Below are 16,460 nucleotides of genomic sequence, written 5' to 3'. Positions count from 1 at the left end.
TCTCAGGAATAGAAAGAGAGTATAACTTGCCTTTAGGCAGAGACTTACCTGGCACTAAATCTGGCACTAAATCTATGGCACAGTCGTAGGGATGATGCGGAGGATCTTACTGAACACCTCCTTCAGGTCCAGATACTCTGCGGGCACGTTTGGCTATACCATGTTCTCCTTCTGAAAGACAGAAACAGGGACAACAGGACAAGCAGAAACCAGACAAGACTCATGATAACTTTCACTCCACAATGTGACTGTGTTGGAACCCCACTCCACTTGTGGATTATGTTTTATTAACCAGGGGTGACCTAACACAATGGGAGCTACAGGGGAGTCCATGAGGAAAAAGGATATGGTTTCACAATGATTGCCAGAGGTAAGCAGAGTGATGGGTTCTGTGTAGTGTGTGACGAAAGGCAGTTCCTGGCCGTTGAGTGCGGTGACATGGATGGGAAGAGACACAGGCAGGACAGGAATGTTCAGGTGACATGCAAGGAGTGAGTCGATGAAATTACTTTCAGCTCCAGAGTCCAGAAGGGCGTGACAGTCGTGAGTGTGATTCTCCCACCACAGTTTCACCGGAAGGAGAATCAATGATGTTGTTGAGGACTTCCCAGCGGAGATCCCACCCGATAGTAGCCTCAAGTTTACTACCGGGCTGGCTTTTTTACCGGGCAGGAGAAGATGGTTTGTCCTGAGCCTCCACAGTACAGGCATAGTCCTTGGGGCCTCTGCCGTTCTCTCTCCCTCCGGGACAGCCGATGTCTACCCACCTGCATGGGTTCGTGTTCGTCGACGGGACCAAGCGTTCTCTCGACTCGAGCGCCCCCTGTCCGGAGAGATGGTATGGGGCACAGGACTGGTCATGCAGGAATCGATCCCACTGTGCTGCCTCGTTCCACTGGCACGCGGCCACCAGGGTACGGAACTGAATGGAGTGCTCCTTGACTGAAGAGATTCCCTGATGTAGGTCTGAGAGCTGGTGAGCGGCTTCCCTGCCGGCCGCGGCTCGATCGAATACCTTCCTCATTTCCTCCGAGAGGGTGTGGAACGAGGCGCAACACGGATGTTGATTTTCCCACACACGGCCGTCCCCCATAGGGTGGCATTGCCCGACAGTAGAGTGAGTGTGAACGCCACCTTTGATTCCTCGGTGCATGGAACATTTATCCATGTTCCATGCACAAGGCAAAGTGCATGGAACATTTATTTAGAAAAGTTCTGCAGAAAGAACCTGACTCGACTCTGGAGGGTCAATTGTGACTGTCATCCTGTACAGAGGCACTGGACAAGCAGCCTTCTTGTGCCATGGACCGGCGGCTGTCTTGGGCAGTGGTTGATGGGCCGGTGGCCATCTTGGGCAGTGGCGATGAGCTGGCGGCCATCTTGGGCAGTAGTGCTGGGCTGGCGGACATCTTGTGCTGTGGCGCTGGACAAATCACAGACAACAAGCGCTAATCTTCGCTGCTCAAAACTGGCATTTGAATCATCAGTGGTAAATCCATTAAATATAAATAACTTACTTATAGTCTGTGAGTCAGAACAGCCAGTATTGTATTCTACTCTCCCAGGATCAGTAAACAGACCTCCATTAAATTTGTTTCACACATATTTTTGGGTGGAACTTTTCTGGAACAGTGTTGTAAATACAGCTGAACCACACACAGCACCTCCACAACATGGTGGCGGCGGCAAGAACAATACAACAGGAAGAATAAAAGTTACACCTTCTTTCTTTGCTTGAACATTTGGATATCCCAATCTGTAGAGGTGGGGGCGTGTTAGAATAAGCCGTTTTATGAGTGGTTATCTCTTAACTTTTATAAAGAATATTTCTTTGGATTTGAGACTTTAGTCTTTGCAACTTTACAGAACTTTTTTATGTACCAAGAGCTTGTAACACTCCAAAGAGAAAGGACAAATTTAAATCGCATCATATGACCCCTTTAATACAACTAGTTCCAAACAAAGGTTTTTTCCAAAAAAAGAGCTTTGAAAGCTTCCATCAGTAGTTTTAAGACATTTTGAAGCAAAGGCTACCTGCACTAAGTGTAGAGTAAGTGCAAGCAGGCTCTCTTGATGATGCAAGCACCTATTGTTAAGCCTGTTCACACTGAATCAGCCTACCATTGTTTGGTCTGCCCAGACAAAATGATAAAAGAAACCCACTTAGTGACAGTAGCGGCGGTGTGGCGAGTAAGGAGAGTGGACTTAGCTTTTAAGCTCAAATGTGTTTAACCAGTCTCATTCTTTACCCTATTCCTATCTCACATCAGCTCAGATAGGCATTTATTTTAAATAACAATGAAGAAAATACCTGAAAACTGTAAAGAAAGTATACTGCAGGCATTTAATCGGCCTGTAATTGAAATCAGACATGGTGCTCTCGTGTTAATTGGACAAGTTGGCACATCGACCCTACGTGGTATTTATAATGAATTATCTTTTTTTCTAGCATTAATTATACTGCTTTTAATGTTTAATATTATTTTCTACAGATTTCCTATAGTAATCTCCCCTTTTGCAGGTCCCCTCAATTTGAAGATCATGGGTTTATAATTTTTGCCCAAAATGAATGCAAATAATTTGTATGTATTACAAGCATCTTCATGTGATTTGCTTTCTAGCCTTTTTTATATCTTTAAAATCCTGGACAGTCATATTTTCAGAGTTTCTAGGACAAACACTTAGGGGTGTTATTTATAATTAAAGCCACCAAAATGAAGAATGAAGCTGTAACCACAGAAGGCATCTAATCTCATACAGTGATCAGTGATTTAAATCCCGTGGTAACTAGGATTTACACAAGCTCCAGTCTGGATCCAGAACACCTGAGAAGAAATGATGCTGACCATCACAGGACCTCAGATGATGCTTACCCTGAATCAACAAACAGAACTAACAAATATTTCTACAAGTGTGACTGCATCATATAATAATTGCTGTTAATAATGTTCATCATCTGGCTGACTACGTCATGTATTAATTTTTCTTAAAAATCCTGTCATGTGCACACAAACTGACAATCACCACTTATAAGCTACTACTAAATATTGTAGAAATGTAATTTTTGCTTTGTAATCATTTGTATTGTAAAAAGCGCTATACAAATAAACTTGAATTGAATTGAATCCTTCTGTGCAGTGGTGCTTCAAGTCAAACGCGTCTATCAACTTTGTACAATTGCTTCAGAAATCGGCAGGACATAAAATTGTGTGGTATATCATCTTCTTCATATGATTTTCAGATAAACTAACTCGTGACATATGCGAGGACATACGATCTTCCGACCAACCGAATTCGCACTGTGTACACCCGTCTTTAGTACTGAACTCCCTGTCCCTGTAATATGGCATTATTTTTTGACTCAATCCTGAGCGAGTAATTGTACGTTTTGAGCACAGAGAACTATTTTTTCCAAGCACAATGCAAGCTCAACCTCTTAATACTGTGCGCGCTCAACTCTTGGGTTACTCCAGGGGTTACTCTAAGTACGGGCCATTCCCGAGCTCGGAGCCCTTCCACGGAGGGCACGTCAAATATGAATTATAATTCTTCAGTATATATATATATATATATATATATATATATATATATATATACAGTTGGACAGACTAAAATATTTTGAAAATCGAGGAGAAAAAGCTTAATGTACTATTTCCCTGTTTAAAAATCAAGCTAATTAGGAATGTATAAATATTATAAAATAGTATAGTAGTATAAATAGACAAAAGCCAATATGGACATTTGTGGGGTAATGCTGTCATCCTCAATTATCAACAAACATGCTGTTTCAGTGCTGTGTCCGTTCCCTGACTGAATCAGAACTGAACTCAATCAGAATCCTTCATCAAACACAGTCGAGATTCGGTTTTGGTAAAATATATGCCTAATAATTCAGCTGTCTTTCATTTTTTCTTTCATACAGGTACATAACAATGTAATATCATACCCTGAATGGCCGTAAATAGATTTAAAAGATCTGTAAGATCATCTTGTAGATTCATTTCAGTGATGACAGACAGCTGATCAATGAATTATCAAACTAACTATGTAAAGGGAGAATGCATCTGAATGCTCAGTATAAATCACAATTTAAACCCAGATCTTATCATCTCTAATTTATATAAAAAAATAAAGAAGATAAAATCAGATTCTGTCTAAATCTGTTGTTATTCAAACCTAAACCACAACACTATATAAACAGCATCTAGCGAGGCTAATCTAGATTTATAATACACTGCACTTGTCATAAAACAGAAATCAAAGCTAGTGTTTTTCTCACTTGCATCTTTTTTCTTTGGGCTTTGACTGTCCTCTTGTGTCCTAAACATCTATCTGCAGGTATAAACACATATTGTACTCATATGTGTGTGGTTACATTTTTATCCTCTTATTTATGGAAATGCAACCACTTCGTTGCATGTATATTATTGCTACTTTTTGCATGTGTAGTATTGACACTAAATAGAACAGCACCAAAATATAACATTCAAATTCCACAAAAACTACTCAAACACTCTCAAATCAAGCCATTCTTCACAAAACAAACATGTAACATAACACAACACGTTTTCTTTTTTATAAATGTTCTTAGCAAAACAAGAATGACACTCTCTACTGTTAGAATTCACTTCAGTAAATCACATGGTCCACGTTTATATTACAGGGCAACATCCCATTCCTCCTCTGTCCACTTTTGTATTGATGCAGTGAAGTTGAAAGACTAAAGGTGTTCAGCTACATCTAATTGTTTTTACAAAATGTCATCTGTCAGAGCTGGAATATATTTCAGTGTGGTACTACTGTAGAAATATTACAAATTGCTGTCTTACTCCGTTTTGTATTATGTTAGGTCATGAACTCAAGTTCAACAGTTTTGAGAACCGGAAACAGAGAGTTTCGGTGATGTCTGTGTCTGAGTGAGAAATTAATTTATATAATGTGAAAGACGTAGTCACTGAATTTATCACAGCAATGAGTTTGTCCAGATAGACTGTGCTGATGTGTGAAAAGTTTAGTCTGTAAGCTGTATAGCATTGCATATTAGGGACATAAAATGTATTCTACTGTAATCAGGTTTATGAAAATTACAAATATATTAATCAGAAATGGAACATCCTACAGACAGACCACATTTAGAGATAGATAGAGTTCTGTGGGCTGAAATAAGCATCTGTGAACAGGAAACAGAGTGTATATAGATATACGCTGGGGCCTCTGTGGAGGTGTGACAACATGTCTTTACACAAGTTTGCTTTTAACGCAGAAAAAAGTTAGCACTCACATTTGACCTTTGCGTTAAATAGCAGCACTCAATATGCTGCAAGTGAAGGGTGTTAAAGCAGGAGTGTGACACAGTTAGTCACGCTGAGTGTGTGAGAATATTGAAAACAGCCTCATATTATATGAGCTCATGCTTTCAGAGATCCTTAACACCAGCTTTAAAAATGGTGTTCGGTACAAGACAGCATCTGAGACATGATGTCTGAATACACTCATCCCTCAGTTCAACTCAAATCACATTTAGCCCTTCAAAATGATTTGCAATGGAAGTGTATTGGTCCAGGATTTCAGAGAGGTAGAAATAAGAGAGTTGTATAATTATTCTGTTAATATTTGAGCTTTTTTTTTTTTTTTTTACAATATGCAAATTTAATTATAGTTTGTTCAATGAAAATAGTCATTTGCTGGTTTATCTTTGCACATCATAAAAAGTTACCAAGTTTACCCATATGTTAGGTGGTCATTACATTTTGATTTTGAGTTACATATTAATCCTCAAGCATCTTTTGGGGCAAATGTGGACAAGATGTTTTAATAGTTTCCTTAATGTGAGTGAAAAAATTCAACTACACACACACACACACACACGCACACACGCACACACACACTTTAAAGTCAGATCAAAGTCCTACTGCTAGATCTGTTGATGATTCGAAGAAGAAAAAAACACGTCTGAAACATGCTATCTGTTGGGTTATTGTTTATTATTACCTGTTTGTCTATAAGCATATTTTGGCATCTTTATATAGTCTCACCAAACACAATTTTTGGTAACACTTTCAAATACTGTTCCATCATAAATTAATAACTACACAAGTATCTCAATATTAGCACTCTAGTAACTACTATTATCTAACAAGAAACTCTGATTAATGAATTAGTAAGTAATAGTGCTTTACTAAGCTACCTGGAAAGCTAAGTTTAATAAATTTACAATATGTACACATTCATTATTAACATATGCCTAATATAGCCTATGATAAAAATGGCTTCTTTTCTTCTCCCCTTATGTTGACAGTTACGAATCACACTACATGAATCACGTCAATGTGAAATGGTTAATACTATATAAGGCAATTTATTTCACAAAGTAGCCTACACCTCTGAAAAATACCAAGGTCCTGACCTCGGTGACCTCATAGCTGGCTAAGGTGAATGAGAGTGAGTAATCAATGACAGAATTTTAATTTTTGGGTGAACTGACCCTTTAAAAGTGTCCTCAGAGGATTGTCGACACCGCCATCTGCTGGCTCAGAAAATTTTACAACAGCTAGAGAATGCACATTTGACATCTTTTGTGTTTATATATATATATATATATATATACAAGTTTTTTTTAAAAAGTAAAATGAAAATATGTAAAATTAAAATACATTATTTTAAAACCAATCAAAATAAAACACATATTCATTAATATGTATTTTTATTTTTATTACCTGCATGTCATGTGACCATAACCATCGTCAGAGAACCATGAACTTGCAAATGGGATACTTTGTTAACATATTTATTTTATAATCTCAGGGCTATTTCAAGTTTTTACATACTGATTAAAATAAATGTATAGCCTGAATGCACTGTGAGTCGCTTTGGATAAAAATGCATGAATGTAAAATGAATGTAAGTAAATATATTGGGCGAAAGCGGATCAGATGACTAAAAAGTTTGTGTATTTGTGCAAGATGTTTGAAAGACAAAAGCCTTCCAAAAACATGTAAATAATATGTAATCATGTAATCCATGAAAAGTAACTGTAGTATGATTACTAGTATTTTAAAATATTATTTTCATTTCTGGAATCTGATTATGTAATCCAGACTACATGTTACTACCCAGCTCTATACATAAGAATAGTGAGCTAAGTAAAGGTGTGATATTTTGAGTCCATTTCGTGTTACACCACCTCATCATCAGACTGGTACATCTCTATATCTAGACAGACTCAAGAAAAGAAACAGGAAGTGCTACTAGTTAACATCAAAACAGGAAAATGCTGAGCACTGAAGATTCTCTCCACTGTGTTGACAGTTCTGGACGGGCAGATCAATCTCATTTACTATCAGTTTCTGGTTAAACAACACATTTGCCCACATCCTGTCTCTAACTTAGTGTGAGTTTGTTTTTTTTCACTTGAGAAATTGTCACATGACTGTTAGAAATCCTGTTTTGTGTAAATGCGGAAAGTGAAGAAAAAAAAAACTGTAATGTTTATTTTTAGAAAATGCTGAAGAGGAGACATATTTGGTGCGTAGACAAAACACACCCCCACACTGATCCTCACCCTTAACTCTGTGTGTCTTTTACGAGTGAGTTTGCAGTTCTCCACCATGGGATGGACCTGATACAGTTATTTTCCTGTTTTTGAGACGCTCTGAATGGCTTTGATCCAGTCCTTGCGCTCATCGGCTGTCGCGGCCTGCAGGTAGAAGTGTATCTCATCTGACGTGATGATCTCAAAGAGATTGCCATCCGCCTCGTGTCTCTTGGCTGCAGGAGTTTAGAAGAGAGACAAACATTTAAATAATATATATATTTTTTATATTGAAAGGCTGAGTCTGCCCTGCACACATAGGAACATAATAACATTTGGTACACTGGTAGAGGTGGTCCTGAATAGTAATCAGACCAACTCTTGTGTCTTTACGATGTACTCCATAGCGCCACCACCAGTTCAAAAATGCACTTTTTTGTTATAACTTCGGAACAATTGGTCCTAAAAACTAAATTATAAATTGATCTGATCACATTTCTCATGGCTCTTAAAGTTCACATGAAATCAAAATGTAAGGTTTTTTTTAGCTTTTAGTATTAATATGTTAGCATTAAGGTTATGAATAAGCTGGTGTGTTCCAAAACAATGACACAATTCACATTTAGGAGATATACGCATTCAAATCTTACAGTCTCTCACTTCTGCTCAAATGAATCACAGATTCTCATGACATCACTTCGCACTTCACCTTCTCATCAAATCTTCTGACCAATCAAATGCTCTCTAGAATCCTGCACTATAAATAGATGCTGAAGCGCTGCTTGAGATTGGTCACTTGCTCACAGTTTAGTATTTCCTGTACAGTGGATGGTTTGTAGTGCACAATGTATTGAAAGAGAATGATTCAGGTAGAGTAAATATGTTTTCGATTCATGAAAATTAGGTCTGGTTTCACGTTGTTTCACGCGAACCGCGGCGCTCACAGTCTGATCCGGACTTTAGCTCCACAATCACATGAAGCGGATCGTACATGCGAGTCGGCATATATTAAAAACTTTTACAACTACACAACCTTAGCATTATTATGGCCACTATTTTTGCTTTACTGAGCTCAATGGATCTGCCTGTGGCCCGAGCAGATCTAAAAAAGAAAAATGCTATTGGCTATTTTGAAAAAGGGGGTGGGCTGCTCGATATGCCCCACCCTCACTTACTGTTTCAGCTGAAATTACGTCACCACATAGAATAATGCTGCGTGTTTAAAGGCACTTCAGGGGGCCTTTAAATTTAGACTCCAGCCATTACATTATTCATGATTTTAAAAATCGTGTATTATGTTATTTTTGCTGCTCCTCCTGTAAATCATGTTGAAAAATATATAGATGTATATTTTGCTTTAATTTCGAAGTGAAACATGTTATTTATGTTTTTTTTATATATATTAATTAGTCTCATTAAGATTGCATGTTTATAAAACGGTGGACTGTCAAATGTGTTTAGTTATTTAGATATTCATCATACCATCAGGCACATATTCCACCGCAGTCACGACTGAACCACGCAGGTGAATGGAGCCGAGAGGATCGTCTTCACCCTATAACAGAGACACACACACCAGCCAAAACTTAAACAAAAGTCTTAGTTTTACATGAAAAACAAAACTAAGCAATCTTTAGAACTGACAGGAACACGCTTACTTTGGTGGGATCATAGTAGTGGATATAAGCAGGATCATCTCTCAGAATAAACTTTCTGACTTTCCAGTTCTTTCGTCTGTGACCCTGTGAAATTATGAAGAAATATCTGAGAGCATCTAATATCTTATATTCTTATAAATGTTTAGATTTTGCAAGAACACAATTTCGGGCCTTTGAAGTCAATGCTTGCTAAGTTAATCAAGTTTGGTGTTGAAACACATGCTTGATGTCACAGGTTTTGTGAGAATCACACGTCTACGCTCACATTCAGCCAGCATCAGAAGATCACAGGTATTCGTTCATCATGTGCTTGTTTGGCACTTACCTGTTTCACCAAACAGCCCTGTTTGACTATGGCCCCTCTGAACTCCTCCTTCACGACCTCGTCTTCATCGCTGGAGTAACCCTCACAAAAGAAACCACTATCTGCCTGCAGATCAACACACATGCACACCCTCAACAACAGCTCTCGCTTCACTGACACGCCATTAGTTCCTGAACGCACCCAATACACCCACATTTAAAATATAGTACAGTGTAAAGTGATTGATTTTAAAGTGATTGATTTTGAGCACTTAGTTGAGAGACTTCAGTTTCACTTTAACATAATGCTAAGAATCAAACCATTTTAAATACATTTTTACAATATCTTTTAAATGTATATTTCTTTTCTTCAAAAAACAGACCGTCATGTCACAAGAGTGCTTAAGGTGTCTTAAAATACTGCCTATGTAGGCAGCTCACTAATCTAATCTGTGATGTATACGCTTAAAAATAAAATGTTCCAAAAGGGGGTTTTCACAGTGACGCCTTAGAAGAACCAGTTTTGGTTCCCCAAAGAACCTTTCCATGAACATTCCATTTTCTCTTAGTGTGAAGAACATTGTAATAATCTAAAGAACCTTTTTTTCCAATGTAAAGAACATTTTCATTGGACTGTAAAGTTTCTTTATTGAACAATTTTTAAGAGTGTAGCCTGGAGTCATAATCACACTGTGTTTGTTAACTTGGCCAGAGGAAACTTTATTCACCACAATTCTGACGTTGTTACTTGCAATTGTGAGTTTATATCATACAGTTCTGATTTTTTTTTAAAAAGTAAAAAAAAATAAAAATAAAAGTTGCTAGAAAAGTTCTGAGTTGCTAGAAAAGAAAATCAGAATTGCAGGAAAAAAATACTTTATATATTTATTTTTTATTCAGAGGCAGAAACCGACTTCTATAACCTGGTGTTTAAAAGACACTTTATCTACAGCAATATCTTCTGCAGCTAAATGAGAACAACCTCTCGAACTTCAACCGAGCTGAACAGTGACAAGTGTCTTTGTAGAGCTGCTTTTCAGCAGAACTTGCAACTTATTTGAAGTTTGCATCACTGATTTAGTATTTCCCTGTTTATGTTTGAAACAGACTGCATTGTATACAGCACTACAAAAATCAAAGTGACTTTTGGAATAGAGCCAATAATAATGTGCATTATGTAATATGTTAACTCACAAAGTAATAAAGAGCCTCAGTTTGGTCCAGGAAAACACACTCTGCTCTTTTTTCGGCGGCTTCTTTGGACACGTCTCCGGCGGGCAGCAGGAATCCCTCGTTCAGCAGTCCGGTGGCTAACATCAGGCCCTCGGGTCTGTTTCTGGCCTTCCCCTCAGAAATCAGCCAGTCGATCACTGTGTTTCCTGCCAGCAGATCCACCAGGAGACTTTTACAGGTCAACAACACTCACGGAAAGAGAGATTTACTGGAGATATTCCTCTGATAAAACAAAGAAACAAAACTCTGACCTGCCGTCCCAACCCCCACCCCACCCCCCACACACACACACATACACACACATACGCTCTGGTTGGTATGATAGCATCATGTCGAGGACACAGTGTGTTTTTAATTGTAAAGGCAAGTTTGTTTTATTTTCACTGTATTTGTGCCAAAGAATGAAGATCAGAAGAACCAATGGCATTTCACTGATGACTGCTTTTCTAATCTCGGTGAGTACAGCGGGATTTTCAAAGTGTTAGGCCATAAAAGAGGGTTCATTACCAACTTTATTTAGACCAACGAGCATCTCCGAATCACAACGCGAAGTATGATTATGAAGTTATGTGTTTGTTTTCTCCCAAGCGTCTTATCAGTAAGTCACGCTAGCACTAACAGTTATATGTTTAAACCCTCTGGAGTCGATTATCATGGATACGCGTTATGAGTCATTTTCCCCTGATAACCCCGAAAAAGTAATTTACAAACACGTCATTAAAATGTAGTGTAACTCCGTGAATACTCAACGAAGAGACATGAGAGAGATATCTATAGAAAGCTTGACATGTCTACTTTAAAACTAAACAAGTGCTGCCGAAAACATATTCTGTGATAAAGTAATCCATATGAAAACAACGCGATGTCTGTTTTTCACGTCTCCCTCATTATATCTAATGTGACCACGCCCCCGCTCTGAACACGCTATTCAGATTCAAACTGAAGCGCGCGGCTTGAATACACACACACAGAAGAAAAAGCAGCGAGACTGATCAAGTTTTTTTATTTTACTGTTTGCTTCACGATGAGAGGAATAAGACATAATTCACCCCAAACAGATGCTAATGCATAGTTTACCGTGGAGGTGTGTGCGGAAAAACCAATCAAACCTGACTATGTCAGTTGACCAATCAGAACACAGTATGCTACCGAAAGGTGGGGTTTAAGGAAACTGAATCTTTTGAACAGCTTCGCGCGAACCGTTTGGGGATCTCTGAGAATTGAGGTAATTTTAAAATGATATGTTGACAAAATGATAATGTTTTTTAACCTTGGATGGATTAAAACCTGTTGTACAGGACTTGAGATAGGAAGCTTAGAATTTTCATCTTACTGGCTCTTTAATGCAGGGAGCAATTCTCACTATTAACTAGTTTCTTATTAGCATGTTGTATTGGATGTTTATTATTACTTATAAGGCAAATATTCTGCATGATTTTATTCTGCCTGCCTAATCCTACCCAATACCTAAACTGAACAACTACCACATTAACTATTAACAAGCTGCAAATTTGAATGGTTTGTTTATGGCGAGAACTGGACCTTAAAATAAAGTGTGATCAAAAAAAGAAAAATCCTCTGTGATCACTGATACTTCTTATTTATGGTAGTAATAAGGTTTGGTCTAGTTCTTCATTTTACCTGTGAAACAGTGACTGAACAGCCTTTTATCCTTCTCTACCTTCAGCTCTTTCACTCCTTTGTCTTGATCTCTCATTAGAACATACAGTTCACTGCGGACAGACAGAAACAAAGGCGGCGTTTTATCAGCTTTGTAATTCACAGCAGGGTCTGTCTATTTCTTAGGTTTTAGCAGAAAACAGACACTCTTTTATTTAGTCATGAACCAAGAACAAGATGAACAAAGATCCCAAGATGAGCTGAATACAAAACAAGAGTAATGCCTCTGAGATCACCAATATTTCAAATGCGATACATTTTTATTACTGAAATCACAGTGTAATACCTCAGGTTAACATTTTGTGGTAAGCGAATGGATCGTCGTGTTGACTTCCTGGCAAACTTCTTGCCTCCCTGTAAACAGGTGATGGCCCTCTTGATATCTTTAACCCAGAGCTCCCTCTCCTCCAGGTGAGTCGCTTGGAAGAAATGGTCCTGGTTCTTAGTCGACCTGACCTTAAACACTAGCTGTTGATAAAAGCATATGAAAGCTATTTATGGAAAACTCCAGATATGTCATCAGTATACTTGTCTTAAAGCCGTCTGATTCCTTCACCATTCTTTTAGTGAAATCCTGGCACGGGCTGGTCAGAGTCGCACCCTTCAGAGGGACCATTCCCTTCGGACTGTTGTCTGTCTTCTTCTTGTAAAACTCAATGGCATCATCTGCTAACACCACCCACACCACCTTCCACGAGTTGAGCATCGTCCCCTGTAAAACAACAACCCTTCTCTACTGTAGCTTCCTAAAATTACAGATCAAATTCTGAATCCAAAAGCAGGAGTGCTTAGCTATCAACAAATAGCTTGCTATGTCAATCCACAGCTAAAGGAAAGATATCGTTCAATTTTAAAGGATTAGATAAGTGTGAACGTTCAAGTTCGGTCATTTTCACTTCTGTGTTTTAGCTCACACACACAGCTGTGGGTTGAATTGTACTTTATTTTTAGCTGCCAGATTCTGATGCACAAGTGTAGTTTTGTTTTCATTAGTTAAAGACAAGAATATCATCAAATGCTTTTCCAAAACTTTTTTAGTGGTTCAAACCCTAAATAAATAAAGGAATGTGTGGACAAAATGAAATGTGCGTTACAGTACATGCTGCTATGAGCAGGAGGATGTTTCAAAATCTATTCCCAAAATAGAGCAACTTTACAACTTCATGGAAAAACATGACAAAACATCAGCACATGACATCAGTACTGTCATACATGGTATTGTCATGGTGCATGTTCAAAAAACAAAAGAGTACAGCCTGCCTTGATATTTCTAATATAAGACTCTGGACCACAAAACCTTTTTATTAAGATCTGAAAGCTGATTACAATATCTTTCCACTGATGTATGGTTTCTTAGTAAAGGACGATATTTGGCCAAAATACAACTATTTGAAAACTGGGAATCTGAGTTTGCAAAAATATACAGAGAAAATCGCCTTTAAAGTTGTCCAAATGAAGTTCTTAGTAATGTATATTCCTAATCAAAATGTAAGTTTTGATATATTTACAACAGGACATTTACAAAATATTATCATTTAAACATGATCTTTACTAAATATCCTAACGATTTCGGGCATAACAGAAAAATCTCTCATTTTGACTCAATGTATTGTTGGGTCACATTAGCCCATATTGTTCAGTGTCAGCAACGAAAAATATCAGCAGACATACAAATCCTGTTGGGTTAATCTCAAGTCTGAGTTGCTGAGTTAATTTTGTTGGTGTAGACTTTAAAAAAGTTTAAGGGCATAAAATGTTCAGTTTTACAACTGGAGTGTTTGGATGAACACTAAAACATCTAGTCAATTCTTTTTATGTAGTCCATTGATTTTATATAAAGAGTTTATCTGGAAAATCTATAATTTTACTTATCAGCAAACTTTCCTCTTAAGGTCACCAGTGACACAGACATTGACACATTTTACAGAAAACGTAACGCTCCATATCCCAAACCCTGAAGCACACCACAGAAAAGCTGTTACTGCATCACAGAATCACAGATAAACGGAAGATAAAGCCCAGTCTTACCTTCTTCACGAGGTATCCTTCTCTGATTGTTGTTGGTTCCATAGCTGTGAGGTAAAGCAGTGAGTCTTGGTCTACAGGGGGTGCTGAATACAAGACCCATACAGTTCAGCTCAATCTGTGTCTGACGTCTAACCTCTGTTAACAGTTATAGACACATTTTGTGACGGGGAAAGGGAAGTTACGCACTGGCTGACAGGCAACTTCAAGGTCAGATAGTTTCCTTTGTGTTTTTCAACCCACACAGCTAACGCGTCAGAGGGCAAATGATACACTTGTGTTTAGAGATAACTCACCCTCAGTCATACATGATTACTTTATGCTTGTCAATGACAATGAAAGACGTTTTTCTTTATAGTCTTACTCATACAACTGCCTGCTGTTGCTTCTGCCTGCTTTTATATCTAAAAGCTGCCCATAACCCCTGGTCTGGGATCTGTTTTCTTCGTAATAATAGCAAAACAAAATAGATTTGGCAAACAATCCAGAGTATCTTCTTCTTTGTAATGCATCAAATTATTTTACAATGCATTTTCAAAGAGGTGAACAATGTAGCCAATCACAGATGTTTGTTGATTTCTAAAACTCAATGGCCAATCAGAGGTGTTTAGTTTGTAATCCACGCACTCACCGCTCCAGTCACCCTTTTTTTGTCCAGTGCTGAGTTCTGCCATACTTCTAACTTTTTTCTAACAAAGACATTTAAAAAAGTTTTATAGTTTTTTTTGTATGTGTGTGTGTGTGTGTGTTTGTGTGTTTTTGAAAATTTGTTAGATCGTGATGAATGAGTGACAGTTTTTATTAAATTTAAAGGGAGCACTCTTTGCATGTTGTATACGGATGATATATTTAGAATTTAAATAAACTTGTGTTTTTCATGCTTGACAAGCTGCCAGGCAGGACACAGATAAAGATAACTACTGCACTATAAAGAAAAAAAAGTTAATTTTAGAAGCACAGATGTGATTCTGCAACCGATCTGGTCCAAACGCAGGATTTATTTAAAGAAACAATTATTATTTGTATCGGCTGACTTGCCAATATTTTTGTGAACATGTATATATATACTTTAATAACAAATAATTGTAACACTTTACAATAAGGTTTGATTTGTTAATCTATCAAAGTGTTTTAACGTGTTAATTATTGTAAAGTACTACCTGAATAATGTATTTTGAGCGTTCACTTGAAAATATTAACCGGTGCCTCTCCAACGATTCCCCATAAGCCCCTTGCACCCCCTCACAAACACACACACAAAAAAGAGTGTGTCCTTGCGCCGGCCTGCAAATGTCTATTCTGACCTTAATATGGCCTTTGACTTAACATCTGCAAAGAAATACGTTATCAAAAAATGGTTATTGATAATAAAAAAGGCCCTTTATGAACCTATTTTTGTACAGAAATTAACCAGATTTTAAAGCCTGCACCTTCTGTGGGAATAATACTTCAACAAACTAATCACATTAGAAAAATAATAGCCTTCTCTCACAAAAAGCTGAATGCTGCGGTGTATATTTGCGTTCACAGAAAAAGGACCAGACCTAGGCTGTGTTCACAGTTTATCTAGAATAATAAAGTACTGTTTTAACACCTGAGAATTTAAAACATTATCTAGTTGTTTACTGGATTATTGAAATATATCGTTTGTTTGTTTATTATTATTGTTTGTTTGTATAAAAGGCGTTTTTCACACATGGTTTTGAAAGGAAGTGAGAGAGTTGGACCTCGGTACATGAGATAATATGCTTTATTTTCATTACGTCATCTGTGCCTTCAGATGCAGCTGAGAGTCAAGTCAAATCAGCTTTATTTGAGCCTGTCTTTCAAAAAATAAAAAAAAATGACCATATAGGTTGTTTGTGTAAGCACCTTATTACGACCTATATTTGCATTTGAAAGTTAAGCGACCTCTAACGGGCGTAAAAATAATGACAGTATCGTGTTGCATCTGTCGTCATGAAATTACATATTACGTCATTACTAATCAAACTGCACGTTTATATAAATGCAATGTGTGGACATTCGTA

The 16,460-nt window shown here is 37.7% G+C and overlaps 1 protein-coding gene across 1 annotated transcript; it reads right to left on the bottom strand.

Moving 5' to 3' along the window:
• Positions 1 to 6,694: 6,694 nt before the first annotated feature.
• LOC127970562 (pleckstrin) lies at positions 6,695 to 14,599 on the bottom strand. Its single transcript, XM_052573179.1, has 9 exons — positions 14,434 to 14,599; positions 12,962 to 13,117; positions 12,692 to 12,873; positions 12,367 to 12,458; positions 10,687 to 10,871; positions 9,515 to 9,619; positions 9,190 to 9,273; positions 9,014 to 9,086; positions 6,695 to 7,767 (listed from the first exon to the last, which is right to left on the bottom strand). Exons 1-9 carry the CDS (start codon positions 14,473 to 14,475, stop codon positions 7,628 to 7,630), a joined length of 1,059 nt encoding a protein of 352 aa, XP_052429139.1. The 5' UTR covers positions 14,476 to 14,599; the 3' UTR covers positions 6,695 to 7,627.
• Between the last annotated feature and the right edge of the window lie 1,861 nt (positions 14,600 to 16,460).

Source organism: Carassius gibelio, chromosome B13, assembly GCF_023724105.1.
Source record: "Carassius gibelio isolate Cgi1373 ecotype wild population from Czech Republic chromosome B13, carGib1.2-hapl.c, whole genome shotgun sequence".
NCBI classification, from domain to species: domain Eukaryota; kingdom Metazoa; phylum Chordata; class Actinopteri; order Cypriniformes; family Cyprinidae; genus Carassius; species Carassius gibelio.
The sequence above is the reverse complement of the archived record's forward strand: the minus strand, read 5'-3'. Positions and strand labels throughout refer to the sequence as shown.